This window comes from Stigmatopora argus, chromosome 24 (assembly GCF_051989625.1).
Source record: "Stigmatopora argus isolate UIUO_Sarg chromosome 24, RoL_Sarg_1.0, whole genome shotgun sequence".
Classification (NCBI taxonomy): domain Eukaryota; kingdom Metazoa; phylum Chordata; class Actinopteri; order Syngnathiformes; family Syngnathidae; genus Stigmatopora; species Stigmatopora argus.
In genome coordinates, this window is record NC_135410.1 from 1,802,697 (window position 1) to 1,821,573 (window position 18,877).

At 42.0% G+C, this 18,877-nt stretch overlaps 1 protein-coding gene across 3 annotated transcripts in view; it reads left to right on the plus strand.

Moving 5' to 3' along the window:
• tns3.2 (tensin 3, tandem duplicate 2) overlaps positions 1-18,877 on the plus strand; it is a 46,523-nt gene that overhangs the window by 15,875 nt on the left and 11,771 nt on the right. The window contains exons 9-12 of one of the 3 annotated variants that reach the window (XM_077594745.1): positions 2,157-2,325; positions 2,458-2,526; positions 5,046-5,075; positions 7,182-8,256. In XM_077594745.1, coding sequence (XP_077450871.1) covers positions 2,157-2,325; positions 2,458-2,526; positions 5,046-5,075; positions 7,182-7,323 — 410 coding nt within the window. In that variant the 3' untranslated portion in view covers positions 7,324-8,256. Of the gene's footprint in view, positions 1-2,156; positions 2,326-2,457; positions 2,527-4,267; positions 4,400-5,045; positions 5,076-7,181; positions 8,257-18,877 lie in introns of those variants that run through there. The other 2 variants (XM_077594746.1, XM_077594747.1) reach the window with 2 other exon arrangements.

The following is an 18,877-nucleotide window of genomic DNA, read 5'->3' on the forward strand; positions in this document are numbered from 1 at the left end:
GATAAAAGTAAATTGCACATTTGTCTAAGGAAATATGAGGTGTTTCATGAAATGTTTTGTAAAAGGATAGTTCATTCAATTTCAATATTTTCCTAATGTTCTTGTGCTTCTTTACACCAAAACAAAGGAAAGACATGATATTTTGGTTATTTATAGCAGAGCATGGTATAATTTGAATGGTCCGGCCCACTTGACATCTCCCTAGGCCGTATGTGGCCCACGATGCGAAATGAGTTTGACACCCCTGGTCTAGACGATTGCAAAATTCAATGGCTCCGACCATGTTGTCATCAATCTGGTGGAGTCTCCTTCTGTTTTGCTCCATGCAGTGTGTTGACGTCCTATCTATCATGCCAGCTTCGCGGCCGTATGTACGGCATAAATCTATCATGCCTCATAGTAATGGATGTTTTTTTGGGGGGTCACACATTTTTCCATCTTGAAAGTATGGTCTTTTCTTTCATATCATCAATAGCATTCTTCGGATTATCATAATTCAGCTGGGGGCCCTTTCTTCTTGTTCGGCCATACTGCTGCTGCTTCTAAAGCCGTCTGCCGTTTCTTCTACTAAAGCCGGCTCCCATTTTTCTTCTACGGTAGCCGGCCATTCTTCTTCTTCAGGCCTTCTCCAAGGAGGCTACAGCACCTTCGAGCTTCAGTGTGAATTTTTAAATTTTAACATTTTATGGATACCTATAAAAAATACTGACCTGACCTGGTAGCCGCTACCTCGCACACTGGTTCCGGCATTATGGAGATGGAGCTTCATCTAGCTAATAAGAGGCCTGCGAGTTGTTATAATATAGCCAATGGGAAAGCAACTATATCAAGACTTTAAAAAAAAACAGGTAGAGGAAGGTTATTTATGTTTTGGGGGTTGTTTTATTTTGATTCACCTTTTGTGACTTAGATATTTTAAAAATATCTACCATATTTTCTCGCATATTGATCGCCTCCGTGTATAAGCTGTACCCTTAAAATTGCCTTAAAATCGTTGAATTTTACAATTTCTGTCTTATAAGATGCCCCCTGATTCCCAATTTTCACCCCCATATTCATTGTTTTAATAGGGAGTACAAATGTGTTACTTTGAAGGGAAAATCTTAAGAATAATCCTCGTACGTGGTATTTCTGAGATACTTTATGAATCTTAAGGATCGTCTGCTGGATTGCACATTCCCAAAGGGTGTTGCCTACACGTTGATGAATTCAAAATGGAAGTCACATGAGCAGTACAACAGGAATTGTGTTTGTAGCGGTCAATTTTTCACCAAGACTCTGGGTGCAATAATAGCATGAGATACACATTACGCAGGTATCAAGGCTGATATTTTTATGATCGACCGCAAGACCTCTGATCAGCCTTAACAACTATTGGGATGTGCTGACATGGTAAACAATATGAACACATATATCAATGCTACTCGCGTATGGCCAGTCAGAGCACGTTTAACTACCGGTAAAAGGTAAGATGGTGGCGTCCTGAGCAAGCAATGACAGTACGTGAGTTTTTTTCACGTTTCATGCAAGATACGTTTTTTATTCTTGAATTTCATTCATAGACGTCAAAGTAAATTTTGTTTATCGTTTTATCAGTTTATCTTTTCTCTAATTTGAAATAAATTGTCTTGCGTTATGGCGTTTTGTCTTTTTCACCTTGCAGTTTCGTACATGTCAAGTCTAATTTGTGCATATATAAGCCATACCCTTGATTCAGTCATAATTTTTTTTGAGTAATAAATAAGATTCAATCAATGATCCAATGCATGTTTAATATCACTAAAAAGATGTGGCCTGAAGCTCCCAATAACCTGTTTTTTTTAATATAAATGAAGCAGAGAGGAAATATTTTCACTGTGTACAGTATTTAAAGTATTTACATTTTTTTAATATATAGATTATATTTAGATATTAATACATTACAGTCTTTTCATATGCTTATCGCTGTAATATTTAATAAATACACTTCTTGATAATTGTTTTTGTCTACTTGTATTTCTGTATGGACACGAAAAAACTTTGCGTTTTTTCGACTATCGTGGCTATGTCTGTTCTACATTATTCGCGATATTCGAGAGATAACTGTACTACCATACATTTACCATTCTTTGTAGTAACAGTAGGGTTTTATTGTGTGTTCTTTTACTTCTTTGCAGCATGTAATGTGTGGTACCTTGGCTCTGTTGATTTGGAGTCTTTAACGGGACACCAGGCGGTTCAGAAAGCTACCACGGTGACACTGACAACAGATCCTCCATTAGCCTCTACTGTTGTCCATTTTAAGGTGTCAGCACAGGGAATAACACTCACAGACAACCAGCGAAAGTGAGTATTGTTTGTTCTCGAGATTCAATGTAATAATAGAAAATGTGGTTTGCTCAGAATTTATATTGTCTCACATTTCTTTTAAACCTAACAATAAAGCGCAAACAAGAAATATATATGTTTTCCCTCCAGGTTGTTTTTTAGACGTCATTATGCAGTCAATACAGTCATTTTCTGTTCCTTGGACCCACAAGGCAGAAGGTGAGTAATGTGGTAGTTACTGGACAACAAGAGACAACATGCTCACAATCCTCTTTCAGGAATGGTCTCGACAAGAAAAAACAGATGTGACAAACGTTTTTTTTGTAGGTAGCGCCCTGTTTCTTTGTCATTTTATATTATATATGTATATATATATATATATATATATATATATATATATATATATATATATATATATACATATATATACATATATATATATATATATATATATATATATATATATATATATATATATATATATATATATATATATATATATATATAATTGTGTTTCAAAATTTTTAAATAGAGCAACAACAACAATTAGACAGTGACAATTAGATATTAAATTACATCTATGGAGAGGTGTTACTTTTTAAGCAACTCAAATGTTACTAGAACTCATTTAAACAATATAACAATGTTCACAGTAGGCATATACCGTATTTTCACGACTATTAGGCGCACATAAAAATCTGAAATTTTCTCCAAAATAGACAGGGCGCCTTATAATCCAGTGCGCTTTATAGATGGACCAATACTAAAATTGTTATCACGATAAAATAAAATAAATCCGTCGATAGGACAACTATGGCAAGCAGCCCCCGACTCTACTATTTTCCCGTAGATAAAGTACAGCGCAGTGACTGCTGGGATATGTAGTTTTTTTTGTCAATACACCCAATGGATTGTGGCCTGCCGATCGGCATCAACACTAGCTAGCTACTATTTGTGAACGAATTGTGGCCTGGCGATCGCCATCAACACAGCTGCGAAGCATGGAAGACAGCTTTGGAATACTAGTTACGCTAGCTACTAGCTAGCTACTATTTGTGAATGAATTGTGGCCGCCTGGGCGAACGTGTCTGCTTGCACGGTTGTTCGAGCTTTTGCCAAAGCCGGCATCATTTCTAAGGAGCCACATGGAAGTGACGGTGACTCTGAGAACGAAGAGAGGGGACCCGGCTTTTTGGAAGGCTCGTTTGGGCAATTGTTTAATTCGGACACAGAAAATGAGGACTTTGATGGATTTGTGGGTGATGATGACGTGAGTAAGTTGTAAAATGTCTAAATAAAGTACAACCGAACTCAGTTTTGCTTCCGTTGCCTTTTAAAAACGTGTTTTTAGCGTGTGGGTGTAGCGTGCAAGAACTATATTTCCCAGCAGTCACGGCGCACCAGAACCCGGAAATAGGCTGCTTCCGGTAGCCAACGCTATTGCGTTTCGATGTTCATCCATATATAATATATAATATATATGCGTCTAAAAAAACGGTGCGTGCTTTGTGTGTTTAAAATACAGAAATAGCACTCGTTACTGACACTGCGGCTAAAAATACGATGCGCCGAATAGTCGTGAAAATATGGTACTCATTCTTTTTGAACAACGACCAACATTAGTTACGCATTGACGAGATGTCTATCTTCTTGTGTGTGTTTCCGCTCATTAGGAAGAAATAAGTTTTTGGAGATATGAGTCTGATCCAAGAACAAATAAAACTTGTAATGCATTGCCCCTAGTCGATGTATTTATCACTATAAACATTGTGAGTGTAAACTCTATATGTTGAACTGCTTCTAAATGCTCATTGCATAATGTAGACCTTACTGTGTGAATCATGAACAAGAAATATGGTCACAACGTTAAATTCAGTACCTATACTACTGCAGATTAAAAGCACACTTTTAGAATCCTGAGATTTAAGAATGTATATGCATTTTTAATTGTTCTCTAAAGGGCTGCGTGACCGGACATTTCGTCGACGGACACTTCGTCGACGGACGCTTCGTCCCCGGACGGTTTGTCGAACGGACGGTTTGTCGAACGGACGCTTCGTCGCCTGACAGTTCGTCAACTGGACACTTCGTCGACGGACAATTCGTCGCCGGACACTTCATCGCCAGACAGTTCGCCTAATCTTAACCACTATTAAAGAAGACAAAGGAAATTCACATATTCTTTATTAAAGAAAACAAAACAGCAAAAACTTGCTCGACAACACAAACATTTGGGCGTGTGCGTTTCTTTATTAAAGAAAATAAAACAGCAAAAACTCACTCGACAACACAAACACATTAACATTTGGGCATGTGCGTACTAAATGGGCTCGTCTCTAAACACACTACGCACGAAACGGTTCCTACGTTAAACGGTTCCTACGTTAAACGGTTCCTACGTTGAGCGCTCCATTTTTAAAATAAAAGGCAATAAGTGTGTTTAGAGACGAGCCCATTTAGTACGCACATGCCCAAATGTTAATGTGTTTGTGTTGTCGAGCGAGTTTTTGCTGTTTCATTTTCTTTAATAAAGAATATGTGAATTTCCTTTGTCCTCTTTAATAGTGGTTAAAGTTAGGCGAACTGTCTGGCGACGAAGTGTCCGTCGACGAATTGTCCGTTGACGAAGTGTCCGGTCGACGAACTGTCCGGCAACGAAGTGTCCGGCAACGAAGTGTCCGTCGACGAAATGTCCGGGTACCAAGGGCTGCTGCTAACAAATATTTTGTTCCAAACAGATGGACAAGAGGCTCTGATTCTAATGCAACGTAAGTAAGGAACTGTTGTTTTTGTCATTGACCATGTGTGATAGTGTAATTGATAAACAAATACTTTCAAAAGCCTTGTGCAAAACTATATTCATACTTTAGTATTTAAAAATAAATCCTGTATACCGGCAGGTCACCTTATGGTGTAGTGGTTCACTCGCCTGACTTTGTTGCGGGCAGACGTGGGCTCGATTCCTGCTGGTGGTGGTATGGTTGTGACTACAAAGGCTTAATCTTGTTATGTGTTCCCTATGGCTGACTAGCGACTAGTGTAGGGTGCACTGTGATCCTTCTTGACTTTGTGGCTTCAACTTTCATAGATTTTTTTCTGAGGTATATATTTTTAAAAAGTTCATAAAATGGCTAAATTCCCACTCCCAACCAAAGACATGAAAAATGGCAGTGAAAAATGGCGGAAGTCAGGGCACCGCTTTATCTCTCAGCGCCGAAGAAGGAATATATAATAAAGGGAGAATGGGTGCGCCGAATATCATATCAAGTGCCTTGATGCCGTACCTCTTGCAATTCCCTCTTTTGCTGCTTGCATTGCGCACATCACCTGTGGAAAAAGACAATTTTTTTAGTATAATCTTGACGTTCCTTGATTTGCTAAAGGCGAAGCACGCCATTGCGGCATTAATTATTCTACACTGTGGCATTCTTTTGGACATAATTCAGCTGGTAGGAACCATATTGTGTGTTGTGGCGATCTGTATGCTGGAAATAAATAAAAATAAATTATCGTGAGGTAAAGAGGTCCGAGATGTAGCGGCTGGTATCTCCGCCCAGGTTGCCGTGCTGCACGTTGCAGCGACCATTCACCGTTGTTCACTGCTCGAAGCATGCATCTTCTGAGGTGCGCAACTGCAAATTCTCGTGTGGACTAAGACACCTCACTTCCGACTCTGAGGAATAAAAATATGAACCAGCATTATGATAGATTTACACCATAGATACGGCCGTGATGCTGGCATGATGATAGGATGTGTCAGCACACTGCATGGGGCCACTCAGAAGGAGACTGATGATAACGTGGTCGCAGCCATTGAATTTGGCAATCGTCTTGACAGTGTCAAGACAACAACAGCAATATTTGCACAAGAAAAATGGCTCTCGAATCTGACGAAGAGGACTTGGATTAAAGCTCCAATAACCTCATCTCATCTAATCTCATTTTCTGAACAGCTTTATCCTCATTAGGGTCGGGGGGCGTGCTGGAGCTTATCCCAGCTGACTCCAGGCCAGAGGCGGGGGACACCCTGAATCAGTGGCCAGCCGATCGCAGGGCACATTGAGACGGACAACCGTGAACTCTCACACCCATACCTAGGGGCATTTTAGAGTGTCCAATCAGCCTACCATGCATGTTTTTGGAATGTGGGAGGAAACCGGAGTACCCGGAGGAAACCCACGCAGGCCCGGGGAGAACATGCAAATTCCACACAGATGGACATGACCTGGATTTAAACCCAGGACCCCAGAGCCGTGAGGCCGACACGCTAACCACTCGCTCCACCGGGCCACCGCTCCAATAACCTGTTTTCTTTTATTATTTAAATCAAGCGTAGAGGAACTATTTTCACTGTGAGTACAGTACTTAACATATTTATATATTTTTTAATTTATAGATTAAATTGAGATATTAATAGTTTATAGTCTTTTCATATGCCTGTAACTCTGAAATTTAATAAATACACTTTAGATAATTGTACTTGTGTACTTGCATTTTCGTACAGGTGCGAAAACATGTATTATGGTATGTAGTAATAATGGGGATGATCCTACTTCGCGTTTTTTCGTTTATCGCGGCCATGTCCGGTCTACATTATCCGCGAAAAATGAAGGATTAGTGTAGTCTGCCTTTCGCCCGAGGTCAACTGGGATATGCTCCAGCAATTCCTGCAACCCTTAAGAGGATGCATGGTACAGAGTGAATACTTTATATTGTTTGCCTGTTACAAGTTTTGACATACACCAGGCTCCAACTTTCCGCAAGTGTCAAAGTTATTCAGTCATTTTCACGTGAACTCACTTTTTAGCCCTCGTTTACATGTATTTGAAGACTGTTCTAATAACTCCCAATGTCCTTGTTTGTCTTTCTTCCAGAATATTTGGGTTTGTAGCGAGGAAATCTCAGACTGAGACTGAAAATATTTGCCATCTGTTTGCTGAAAATGACCCTGAACAGCCAGCGAGTGCTATCGTCAACTTTGTTTCAAAAGTCATGATTGGGTCATACAAGAAGTGAGCGGAAGGCATCATAAATGTGTAAAATATTTCAATCTGAATTTTCCCTACTTGACACCTTGTGAAAAAGGGGACACCTGAAAAACCTCAAGACCTCAATCTTGCTGTCATCGGGAGGAATCTCTTCATCTCCAAATCAATTAGTATGCTTCAGGAAACGAAGAAAATTGTATGCTAGTTAAGCTATATCCATTACATTGTTAAAGTTATTCATAAAGGACGTGCCACAATAACAATACAGCCGTCAGAGGGAGCCAAAGCTTTTGTTTATAAGTAAACTAAGGAAAGAGTTGATACCATAACACAGCTTGTAATGCTATGTACGATTCATTAATTCTATAACTATAGTCACAGCAACCATAAATAAACAATTAATATAATTAGTGGAAAGGCAAGGATTCAATAATTTTATTGGTGAAATCATTATTTGTTACAAGGCTCATTCAACTGCATCGTGGTGTAGACGCTCGCCTTCCTTTGATGTGGCGAGGCGTGGGCTCAACTCCTGCTGGTGGTGGTATGATTGGGAGTGCAGATGGTCGTTTGTCTCTCTGTGTGCCCAGGCGACCAGTCTAGGGTGTAGTGTGCCTTTAGCCTGAAGACAGCTGGGGTTAGGCTCCAGCAACTCTCTCAACCCTTTTGAGGATGGGTGGTATGGTAGATGAATGAATGAATGAACGTCTCATTAGAACAGTAAAATTGGATACAATGACTCATCATATTAAGTATCTATATTTAAATTTTCTATTTATCCATATTTATAATATTAGTATTTGACAAGAAATGTAACATGTCAAGATTTGTATTTTTGTACATACACGTACCTTGTACATTGTGATGTATAATGTACTTCAAGATTCTTGCATTTATACCATTTGTTTTTCTTTTGGTCAGATGCATAGTCTGTATAGCATTAAAAATAAGTTGCCTTGTGTTTCATTGTCATTGTAGAAGCTAATTTTTCATAGCACTGTTTTAGAGAAAATGCTAGTGGCTTTCACGTTTGACAGCTCTGGGGTCCTGGGTTCAAATACAGGTCACGTCCACCTGTGTGGAGTTAGCATGTTTTCCTGTGTGGGTTTCCTCTGGGTACTCCGGTTTCCTCCCACATTCCAAAAACATGCATGGTAGGTTAATTGGACACTCTAAATTGCCCCTAGTTATGGCTGTGAGTGTGCATGGTTGTCGGTCTCCTTGTGCCTTGCGATCGGCTGGTGCCCCCTGCCTCTGGCCTGGAGTCAGCTGGGATAGGATCCAGCACCCCCTGTGACCCTGTTGAGGATAAAGGGGTTCAGAAAATGAGATGAGAGATGAGAAACAAAACCCAATGTCTGATGGAAAAATATGTATATATCTGAAAGTTGAATGGAGGAAATGAACAGGATTTCTTTCATGTCCAGAAGAGAGGAAGAAAACTTTAATTCAATCTGTCTTTCTGACTGACAGTCATGTTGGTCAATAGTTTTTGGAAAAAACAGTGTTTAAATCAACAAAAGCTGCTTTTCATCAATATTTAGTTTGCATGATTCAACCGACTAGTACATTTTTTTGCCAATAGGTGGCAATGTATAGCCACTTTTTATTTATTTATTTTTTACAACTTTAAATGGAACGTTGACTCTGAATCAGTACATTACAATGTTCATGCGATGTAGTTTTAACGAAAATCCTAAGGTAAAATTTAAAAATAATAGTAAAAGAACTAACCTGAAGGCCTCCCATGATCAAAGCAAAAAGGGTTGCGAAAACAATGGCCACCTAGTACCATAAACTGCATGCTACATGGAGGACCATCTCCATCTTCTTTCTACCTTAATTGTGAGCTTTAGAGGCGAGAGAATCTGAAACAAACTTTGAATTAGGATCTATTTATCATCCTCCCTGTTTATCGCTGTGAAACTGGAAACAGGTGTGGATGTTATGTCAGTCTAGGCAGGTCAGGAAAAAAAGCGAACAGCAAATGTGAAGTTGGGGTGGGGTAGATGATGGTAGTGTGAGAGTCAATGAGGGGCATGGCGATGGTGGTGGAGGGGTGTCTGTGGTTGATGATCTCCCCATTTCAGAAAACTTTTCCACAGAATAGACAAAGTAGAAAGGATGAGAAAGAAGAGAACGTAAACACATTGTGTAAAAAAGAGGAGTACGGAAAGTGGCTAATTGAAGCAAAAGGGAACATCAAACTGTAGCGGTAAAACCTATACTGGGCTTAAGTCCTTATTCTGCTCCCTCACCTGTCACCATTTTGTCCCTTTGCTGGACATTTGCTTGAACTTCCTGGTCTGCATTCTGTTGAGTCAATCGATGGCATCTGGTGAGTAACTTTTATCAGCTGCCACCGCTAGCTGCTTTAAGCAAGAACACATTCCTGGAATTGCTATGATACAGAATGGTATGAGTAAATCCAAATGCTGGATTTCATCCAGGAATGCCTCTGTCATAGAGACTCCTATTCCCTTCCCTTCCATGGACTTCTTTTACTTTGTTTGAGGTAGTAATTTAAAGCCCATGTCAAGTGTGCTGATGCAGTCTTGCACACGTTTTATCTCACGCATTATTTTTAATATCAATAAAATCCAAATCAAATCAAAAGCCTTTATTGTCATTATACACAGCTGCGTATAACGAAATTGGTGGTGGTACTCCACAAAGTGTGTTTTTCCCAATAAAAACATAGTAAATAGGTAATTTAAAAAGTCACATCTGGGCAAAGTATTTCTAAAATATTTCACAATCTAAGACATTGCATTGTTATTGCACACCCCAAAGTTATTGCACAGAAGGGATTGTGTGTCGTGCTAGTGCAAGTTCAGAGCCCTGATGGCTCTGGGAAAAAACTGTCCCTAAGTCTATTTGTCCGAGATTTATGAGACCTGTAGCGTGCCAGTGAGGGCAGAGAGCAGCCGATAATCTTCTGGGCGGTGTTGATCACTCTCTGCATGGATTTTCTGTCTGCTGCCGTGCTTCCGGCGTACCACACTGTAATGCAGTATGCCAGGATGCTCTCCAGAGTGGCTCTATAGAAGGTTACCAGGAGCTTAGTATCCAAGTTGTTCCTCCTGAGTACCCTCAAACCGTCGGCGTGAGCACTGACGACAGCCTGCCCGTCACCCACCTACCGACTACTTTCCTCTCACCCCACTCAAAATCCTACCTGCGCTCTCCACCAGAACATAAGGTTCAACCTCCATCGCCCTCCGTCAATCCACGCTTTTATCTTGAGTTGAACTAGGACTATTCAGATTGTGATGACGGTACGAGCTGGGTAACCTGTTTGACCCGGACTTGGACAGTGACTTTCTTCTCCGGTTTGGTTTGCGACACCCTCCCTCTGTTACAATTCGTGTGGCCTCGAGCGTGGAACGTAGAGTGGGACCCAAATGCAGGGAAGAAATCAAGGCACGAGTGCGTAGAGTGCTCTAACAAAAACTTTGATGACTGAGGCAGGAGGGGATTCAAGAAAGTAACAAGGACTTAGAACAGTGGTCTCAAACTCGTGGCCCGCGGGCCAACTGCGGCCCTCGGGACGATAATTTGCGGCCCCCGTCTTAATATGAAAGGTTAATGTTTGTGCGGCCCGCAAGATTGATATGAATGACACTTGTTGTGTTCGGAGCTGAATGAACCAATCACAGTGAGGTATACGGCTCTGGAGGGCGGGACATCGGCCGGGCTGTCCAGTGCCTCGCTCACTCACTCATTCATTCCTCCAATCACCTGGGCGAAGGAGAAGCCGATCACTCCGCTCGGCGCGCACACTCCTCCGCTGCTCTCAGCATAGAACTGAATGAGGCGCTATGATCCGTGATCCAGCCTGTGTCAGTGTAGCCATCTCCGCGAGTGAAACGGAGAAACGGAGAGCGAAAGTGCGCATGCGCCACAAACCCGCGCGACTGAAAGTGAAAGATCAACCCGAGACTCATTCCAAGTGGAAAAACATATTACACTGTAATAATTACAGAGCCCCAGAGATGTCTCTTTCAAAGCCTGCCGTGAAGAGAAAGGTCGGTGATGAGCACAGACAGTTTCAAGAAAAGTGGGGAGTGCAATATTTCTTTGTTGAACACAGGGGCAGCCCGACGTGTCTCATTTGCACTGAAAAAGTTGCGGTGCACAAGGAATACAATTTGAAACGTCATTATACTACGAGACATGCTGAGGAGTACGAAAAATACCAGGGAGATGAGAGAGCCAACCAGGTTGCCAGTCTTAAAACATGTCTTCTGAGGCACCAGGATTTCTTCAAGAAGGCTACCAAAGACAGTAATGCAGCAGTCGAAGCTAGCTACGCCGTTTGTGAGTTGATTGCTAAAGCAGGAAAGCCATTCACAGAAGGTGAATTTATCAAAAAGTGCATATTACAAGCTGCACATATTGTCTGTCCAGAAAAGAAAAGTCTGTTCAACCACATCAGCCTTTCTGCCAACACCGCGGCAGAGGGCATTTCTCACCTGTCAAGTGACATTTATGATCAACTGTGTGAGAAAGCACAATGTTTCAATGTATATTCAGTGGCTCTTGATGAGACCACAGACATCACAGACACTGCCCAGCTCGCAATATATGTCCGTGGTGTTGATGAAGATTTTAAAGTAATGGAGGAGTTGCTCACAGTAATTCCAATGCATGGCCAGACCACCGCTAAGGAAATATTACACCAGCTGTGTGATGCCATTAAGAATGCCGGTTTGCCATGGAAGAGCTTTGTTGGAATAACAACCGATGGAGCCCCATCAATGACAGAGAGGAAGAATGGACTGGTAGCACTTGTTCAAAAAAAACTGGAAGAGGAGGGTGTGGAGGAGGCCATAGCTCTGCACTACATTATCCATCAGCAGGCCCTTTGCAGCAGATGCCTGAAGTTTGACAATGTGATGTCTGTCGTTGTGAAATGCATCAACCAAATCAGATCCGGGGCTTAAAGCACAGAAGGTTCCGTGCTTTTTTAGAGGAAATGGAGTCAGAATATGGGGATGTGCTCTACTTCACTGAGGTACGTTGGCTTGGCAGGGGAAACGTGTTGAAGAGATTTTTTGAGTTGAGAGCAGAAGTAAAAGACTTCATGGAGATAGACGGGGTTGCTGTTCCTGTGCTAAGTGATCCCAAATGGCTAATGGACTTGGGTTTTCTTGTTTATATCACACATGAGCTTAATGTACTGAACAAGAAGCTACAAGGCCAGGGGCAACTTGTCAGTGCTGCCTATGACAACGTGAGAGCATTCTGCACTAAACTTGTGTTATGGAAAGCCCAGCTCTCTCAGACAAACCTTTGCCATTCCCCAGCATGCAAGGCTCTCGTGGATGCAGGCACACCATTCAGTGGTGAGAAGTATGTTGAGGCCATTTCGAAGCTACAGGAGGAATTTGATCACAGATTTGCAGACTTCAAGACACACACAGCCACATTTCAAATTTTTGCGGACCCCTTCTCCTTTGATGTGCAAGATGCCCCTCCTGAGCTTCAAATGGAGCTCATTGACCTGCAGTGCAACTATGCACTCAAAGCCAAGTTCAGGGAGGTGAGTGGAGAAGCAGACAAGCTTGGGCAATTTTTGAGAGAGTTGACCCCCAGCTTCCCTGACCTTTCCCGAATGTTCAAGCGGACCATGTGCCTTTTTGGGAGCACATACTTGTGTGAGAAGCTCTTCTCCACCTTGAACTTCAATAAGTCCAAGTACAGGTCCAGACTTACTGATGAGCATCTTCAAGCTCTACTGAGGGTCTCTACTGCTTCCTCCCTCAAGCCAAATGTGACTCAGCTATGTGAGAAGAAGCGCTGCCAGGTCTCTAGCAGCAAGGAGTAGGCAAGAGAAGCCGTGTTCAGAATATTTCATGTTCAATGTTCCATTCAAGTTCAGAAAGTTAAAGGTTAAAGAGCTGTTAATACAGACATTTGAAACGGAATAAAAATAATTCATTTTCTCTACTTAGCCAGCCAGTGTATATCTACTGTATGCTCATTATTATTATTTTATTTTTGTATTACTGATTGATTTATTTTGTATTCATCTTTAAGTTAATTTATTAAATTCATTTTTTTTTTCAAAAAATAAAGATATTTGATAACGTTGGAATGTTTTATCAGCGCTTTTCTTGTGGAAATCCTGATGCGGCCCAGTCTCACCCAGACTTGGCCTCTAGCGGCCCCCAGGTAAATCGAGTTTGAGACCCCTGACTTAGAAGTAAATAACAAACCCAAACCTGACGTAGAAGACATGGGGAAACAAGGAACTTGAAACATGGCATGGCAATTTAGCATGATGCAAACAAAGCAGACGATCAGACGAGGACTAAAAAACACAGGGTTTAAATAGACAGACAGGGGTTGGTTACAATTAGAAACACCTGGGTAACACAAGAGGGAGCAAGCAGGGGATACACCAGGGGCGGAGGAACGACAGGTGAACACAATGGGCAATCACTCAAACAGGACACACAGGGAAAAAAAGCATAACAAAACCAACCAAAACCCCAACTAACACTAAGACCTTCAAAGAGTTATCCCCGGATTTTTCCACTGACCTCTACATGGGTTCATGTTTGGCCATCTGTAGTGGACCACCACGTGGTGGCCACCGGGGAGCTCAGGTCTGAGTATTAACTAGTGCCCGCTGACAACCGGGGAGTCGTCTTTTTCTTTTTTTGGGACACGGAGGTGTGATCCTTCCCGAGTCACTGAGGAGGACGATGGTCATGTTGTGCTGTCCGCTGGTAGGCGGCGGCGAGGAAGAAGGAGTGGGGAGTGCACTCCATTTGTCAGTGCCAGTTTAAGCTCCCCGCTCGCCAATACCATTTCCTGGCCCCCATTCTCATGACTGTCGGAACGGCAACCCCCGTCGCGTGGCCCGGATCGGACGACCACTGGACCGGCCAAATCGGTGCATTCTCCTGGGCCGGGTCAGACGACCGGCAGACTGGCCAGGCCAGCCCGGACTTCCGCCGGACTATGCATCAGTCCTTGTCAGATTGTCTATATGTATACAATACAGCAGTGGCGGTCCATGCATTTCCTAGTGACGCCTTCAGCAAAAACTATTTTATGGCTATAAACCTCTACTGCAGCTACAGCTGCGACACATAAAAAATAATCAATAAATCAATGCACAAAAATGGGGTAAAATCCACTTCCTAGCAGCATTTAATGATTAAATATAAATATTGGAGCTTTTCAGACATTACAACCGGGCCAGGGGGGTGATTTTCCCGGGAAAAGACAGCGATGAACGTTAATGGTGCCCAAAAATGGGGTAAAATCCAGCCGAAAACAACATTTAGTGATTAAATACCAATACTGGAGCTTTTTAGACATCAGAACCATAATATCCAGCGGAAAACAACATTTATTGATTAAATACAAATACTGGAGCTTTTTAGACATCAGAACCGGGCCCGGAGTATCATTTCCCCGGGAAAAAGACAGCGATGAACGTTGATACGTCCATATACGTCGATACGCGAAACGGCAAAAAATGCACTAAAATGGGGTAAAATCCACTTCCTAGCAGCATTTATTGATTAAATACAAACACTGGAGCTCTTCAGATATCAGAACCGGGTCCGGAGGACGACTTTCCTCGGGAATTTCATACCATTGAAATATTATTTAGGAATATAGCCATATTTTACTCACCAAAAATGCATTGTCAGTCTTGAAAATGGCTTTAAATCAACACAACAATATATTTGCTTGTGCAGCTCGCTCCAGATACAGTTTGGTAGCTCTGGCTAATCACTAGCCAATCATAGTTGGTGAAAGCGATGACGTATCCCCACGCCTGCGAGAAGGCAATGACGTATCCCTACGCCTGCGACAAGGCATTGTGGTGTTGCCAACTCGAAATCTGATTGGTTAAAGCAACAGTCTTATCGATGCTTGTTTAATGCAGCAAAGCCTGCAGAACTGATTGTGAAGGCCTTGAGGCAGATTTCGGACCCTGGCAACAAATAATGGCTGAAATGTGATTGGTTAAAGGCTTCAATATGAAAACACACACCTGGAAGCAGTGCAACCAGGGTGAAAAGCAATGAAAGGAAACTAACAGACAATATGGAATTGATATATATAGGCCTTCTCTGCTGGCCTAAGAAATATCTGAATCATATATTGTATTTTGTCCATCAATACTTATTAAATAATTCCAAATTGTCTGTTAGCTTTCTTTCATTGCTTTTCCCCCTGGTTGCACTGCTTCCAGATGTGTGTTTTCATATTGAAGCATTTAACCAATCACATTTCAGCCATTATTTGTTGCCAGGGTCAGAAATCTGCCTCAAGGCCTTCACAATCAGTTCTCCAGGCTCTGCTGCATTAAACAAGCGTCGATAAGACTGTTGCTTTAACCCAGGGGTCCCCAAACTTTTTCTTGTGAGGGCCACATAACTTTTCCCTTCTCTGATGGGGGGCCGGTGTCAGTTTGTAACAGAAAAAGCCATGGAACATTAACTTTCTGTTGTGCCATGCACAATCTTCTCCCTTTGCTCTGAAGTTTATGCACGACACCACAACCGTCATTACAGAATCCCACGTCAACATTTTGCAGCACAGTGCTTGGTGGTGAATTTGGCAGTGGACTCGTAGCGGGGCGGTGAGACCCCTTTTTTCCAACTCCCGGTTCATGCGTCCCATTATTAGACCGCGAGTTTCGGCCACCATGCTAGGAGCCCCGTCAGTCGTGATGCTAGCTAGCTTTGACCAGTCCAGGTCCAACTTCTCCATGGTTTGGCACACTTTGTCAAAAATATCCTCTCCCGTTGTAGTCCCTTTGAGACTTTGGAGGGCTGCCAGATCCTCGCAAATCTCAAAGTTTGCGCTAACTCCACGAATAAAAATGAGCAGTTGCGCTGTGTCTTGCACGTCCGTGCTTTCATCCAGTGCTAATGAAAAAAAGTCAAATTATTTCGTCTTCTGCTGCAGCTGGGCATATACATTACTCCCGTTTTCTTCAACGCGTCTGGTCATTGTACTCACCGACAGACTTACGGCATTAAATGCATCTTTCTTCTCGGGACACACCTCCTCCGCGACAGTATCCATACATTTCTTAACAAACTCTCCGTCAGTGAAAGGCTTACCGCTGCTTGCTATCAATTTAGCAACCCAAAAGCTGGCCCGAATGGATGCCTGGTTCTGCTGAGATAGTAGTCCACTTTTTTCGCTTTGAGAGTTTGTCTGCTCGTATTTGGCCTTGCAATCTATCGTACTTGTCTTTGTGACGGGATTCATAGTGTCGGCAAAGATTGTATTCTTTGAATACCGCCACCGTCTCTTGACAAATGAGACAAACAGCCTTTTCTTTGCATTAAACAAAAAAATAATCGTTTGTCCACTCCAGGTTAAATATCCTGCATTCTGAATCAATTTTTCTCTCACCTAACTTTTTCGCCATTATTCCGTTCTCAAACAGGTTGCAGTTTTAATATGCTTGAATAGTCCGCGATGGTCCCAGGGCTCCGCCCTCACCTGCGATCGTCCAGATGTCTCGGTAACACTGCTCGTGCATGCAACGGTGGACGTGCCCGCATGCATCAAAGGGAAACACTCTCCCCGCACGTGTCACCAAAGAAGCAATGCAAAGCCCCGCTTCACTGGGATGATTTGTGGGCTCAGCAGGGGTGCAATGAACCAAACACAAGATTAAAATGTCCCAGTCTTCAAGGCCAAATAGGAAAACAAATCCGATAGCGTCTCTGGTATTGTTCAGAGGGCCGGTCCAAATGTGCCGGCGGGCCGCATCCCAAAAAAAAAAAAAAAAAAAAAAAATTAAAAAAAAAAAAAAAAAAAAAAAAAATCCGATAGCGTCTCTGGTATTGTTCAGAGGGCCGGTCCAAATGTGCCGGCGGGCCGTATCCGGCCCGCGGGCCGTAGTTTGGTGACCCCTGCTTTAACCAATAAGATTTCGAGTTGGCAACACCACAATGCCTTGTCGCAGGCGTAGGGATACGTCATCGCTTTCACCAACTATGATTGGCTAGTGATTAGCCATAGCTACCAAACTGTATTTGGAGCGAACTGCACACGCAAATATATTGTTGTGTTGATTTAAAGCCATTTTCAAGACGGACTATGCCAGAAATACGACAGGACAGGCTCGACTTTCAGCATTAGCTTCGATGGTGATATAAAAGAAGGAAGGAAGAAAGAAAGGAGGATGGATATTGTGTACAGTTAAAAAGGATTTTTGGTGAGTAAAATATGGCTATATTCCTAAATAATATTTCAATTGTGGGCCAAGTTCTGATATCTGAAAAGCTCCAGTGTTTGTATTTAAGCTCCAGTGTTTGTATTTAATCACTAAATGCTGCTAGGAAGTGGATTTTACCCCATTTTAGTGCAATTTTTGCCGTTTCGCCATTGACGTTCATCGCTGTCTTTTCCTGGGAAAATCACCCCCCGGCCCGGATGTAATGTCTGAAAAGCTCCAGTATTTGTAGTTAATCATTAAATGCTGCTAGGAAGTGGATTTTACCCGTTGAAGGCACTACGAGAAAATCCACGGACCGCCACGGATATGTATATTTAGTGTATCCCAGTTAGTTTTTTAAAATTATCGAACCAGCCACTTTTGCAGCTGTAGCTGCAGTAGAGGTTTATAGCCATAAAATAGTTTTTGCTGAAGGCGTCACTAGGAAATGCATGGACCGCTTTTAACAATTTAACTTTAATGAACTTAGATTACGATACACACACTTAAAAGGGTGTAACTTTGTTGTGCTATAACCGAGGCAAATGTGTTAATGTAATCCACCACGGCTTTGGAGTCGGAACTTGCTGCTTCCCTTGCCTAACAACCGAATGTTCCCAGTTCGTTTTTTTTAATTATTGAACCAGCCGCGACTCGCTTTGAAGGGTTCAGCTGGTGTTTTTTTCAGATGCTTGCTTTGTTTACATGTCCTCTGGCTGTTTCGCAGATTATCGACTCGGTCGCGCTGTCTTTCTCTAACTGTTTATCTTTTAACCATATTAAACGAAGGTTCTCCATCTCGTTTTGAATGTCACTGTGCAGCTTGGAAATGATGGTTCGCCCTTCATTGCACTGCCATGCTTTGGATCCATCGTTTTTCCCTTATTTTTGCACTGATTAATGCAAAAAAATGCAACCTATACGGACGGTGCTTGTAGATATATTTATACGCTGGAAATGCGGCGAGAAAGACAGAGCGATGCAATTCTTCTAAGCAGATATTGAGATCGTGGAATGAATTATGCTAATTCAATGTAAAATATGCCTTTACTTACAAAACCTCAAAGTTACAAATCTACAACTAGAATGAACACATTTTGTAAGTAGAAGTACCACTGTATATTAAACTACTAATATGCTTTGTACCTCATTTTACTGCATGAATGTTTCTTTAACTTCATTTTTAGAAGACTGACATTAGGTAGAAATTGAAAGCTTCAACATGCAACAAAATGAAAGCCTCAATGCATTGAGACCTTATAAATAGAAATGGGTAAAAATGCTTGCACCCTTGCACACACACGTTTGGCCTACGTGCTTTTGGGCACATGCTGAGAAAGTAGTGCCTTTATGGCTTGCATTTTCATTGTTTTGT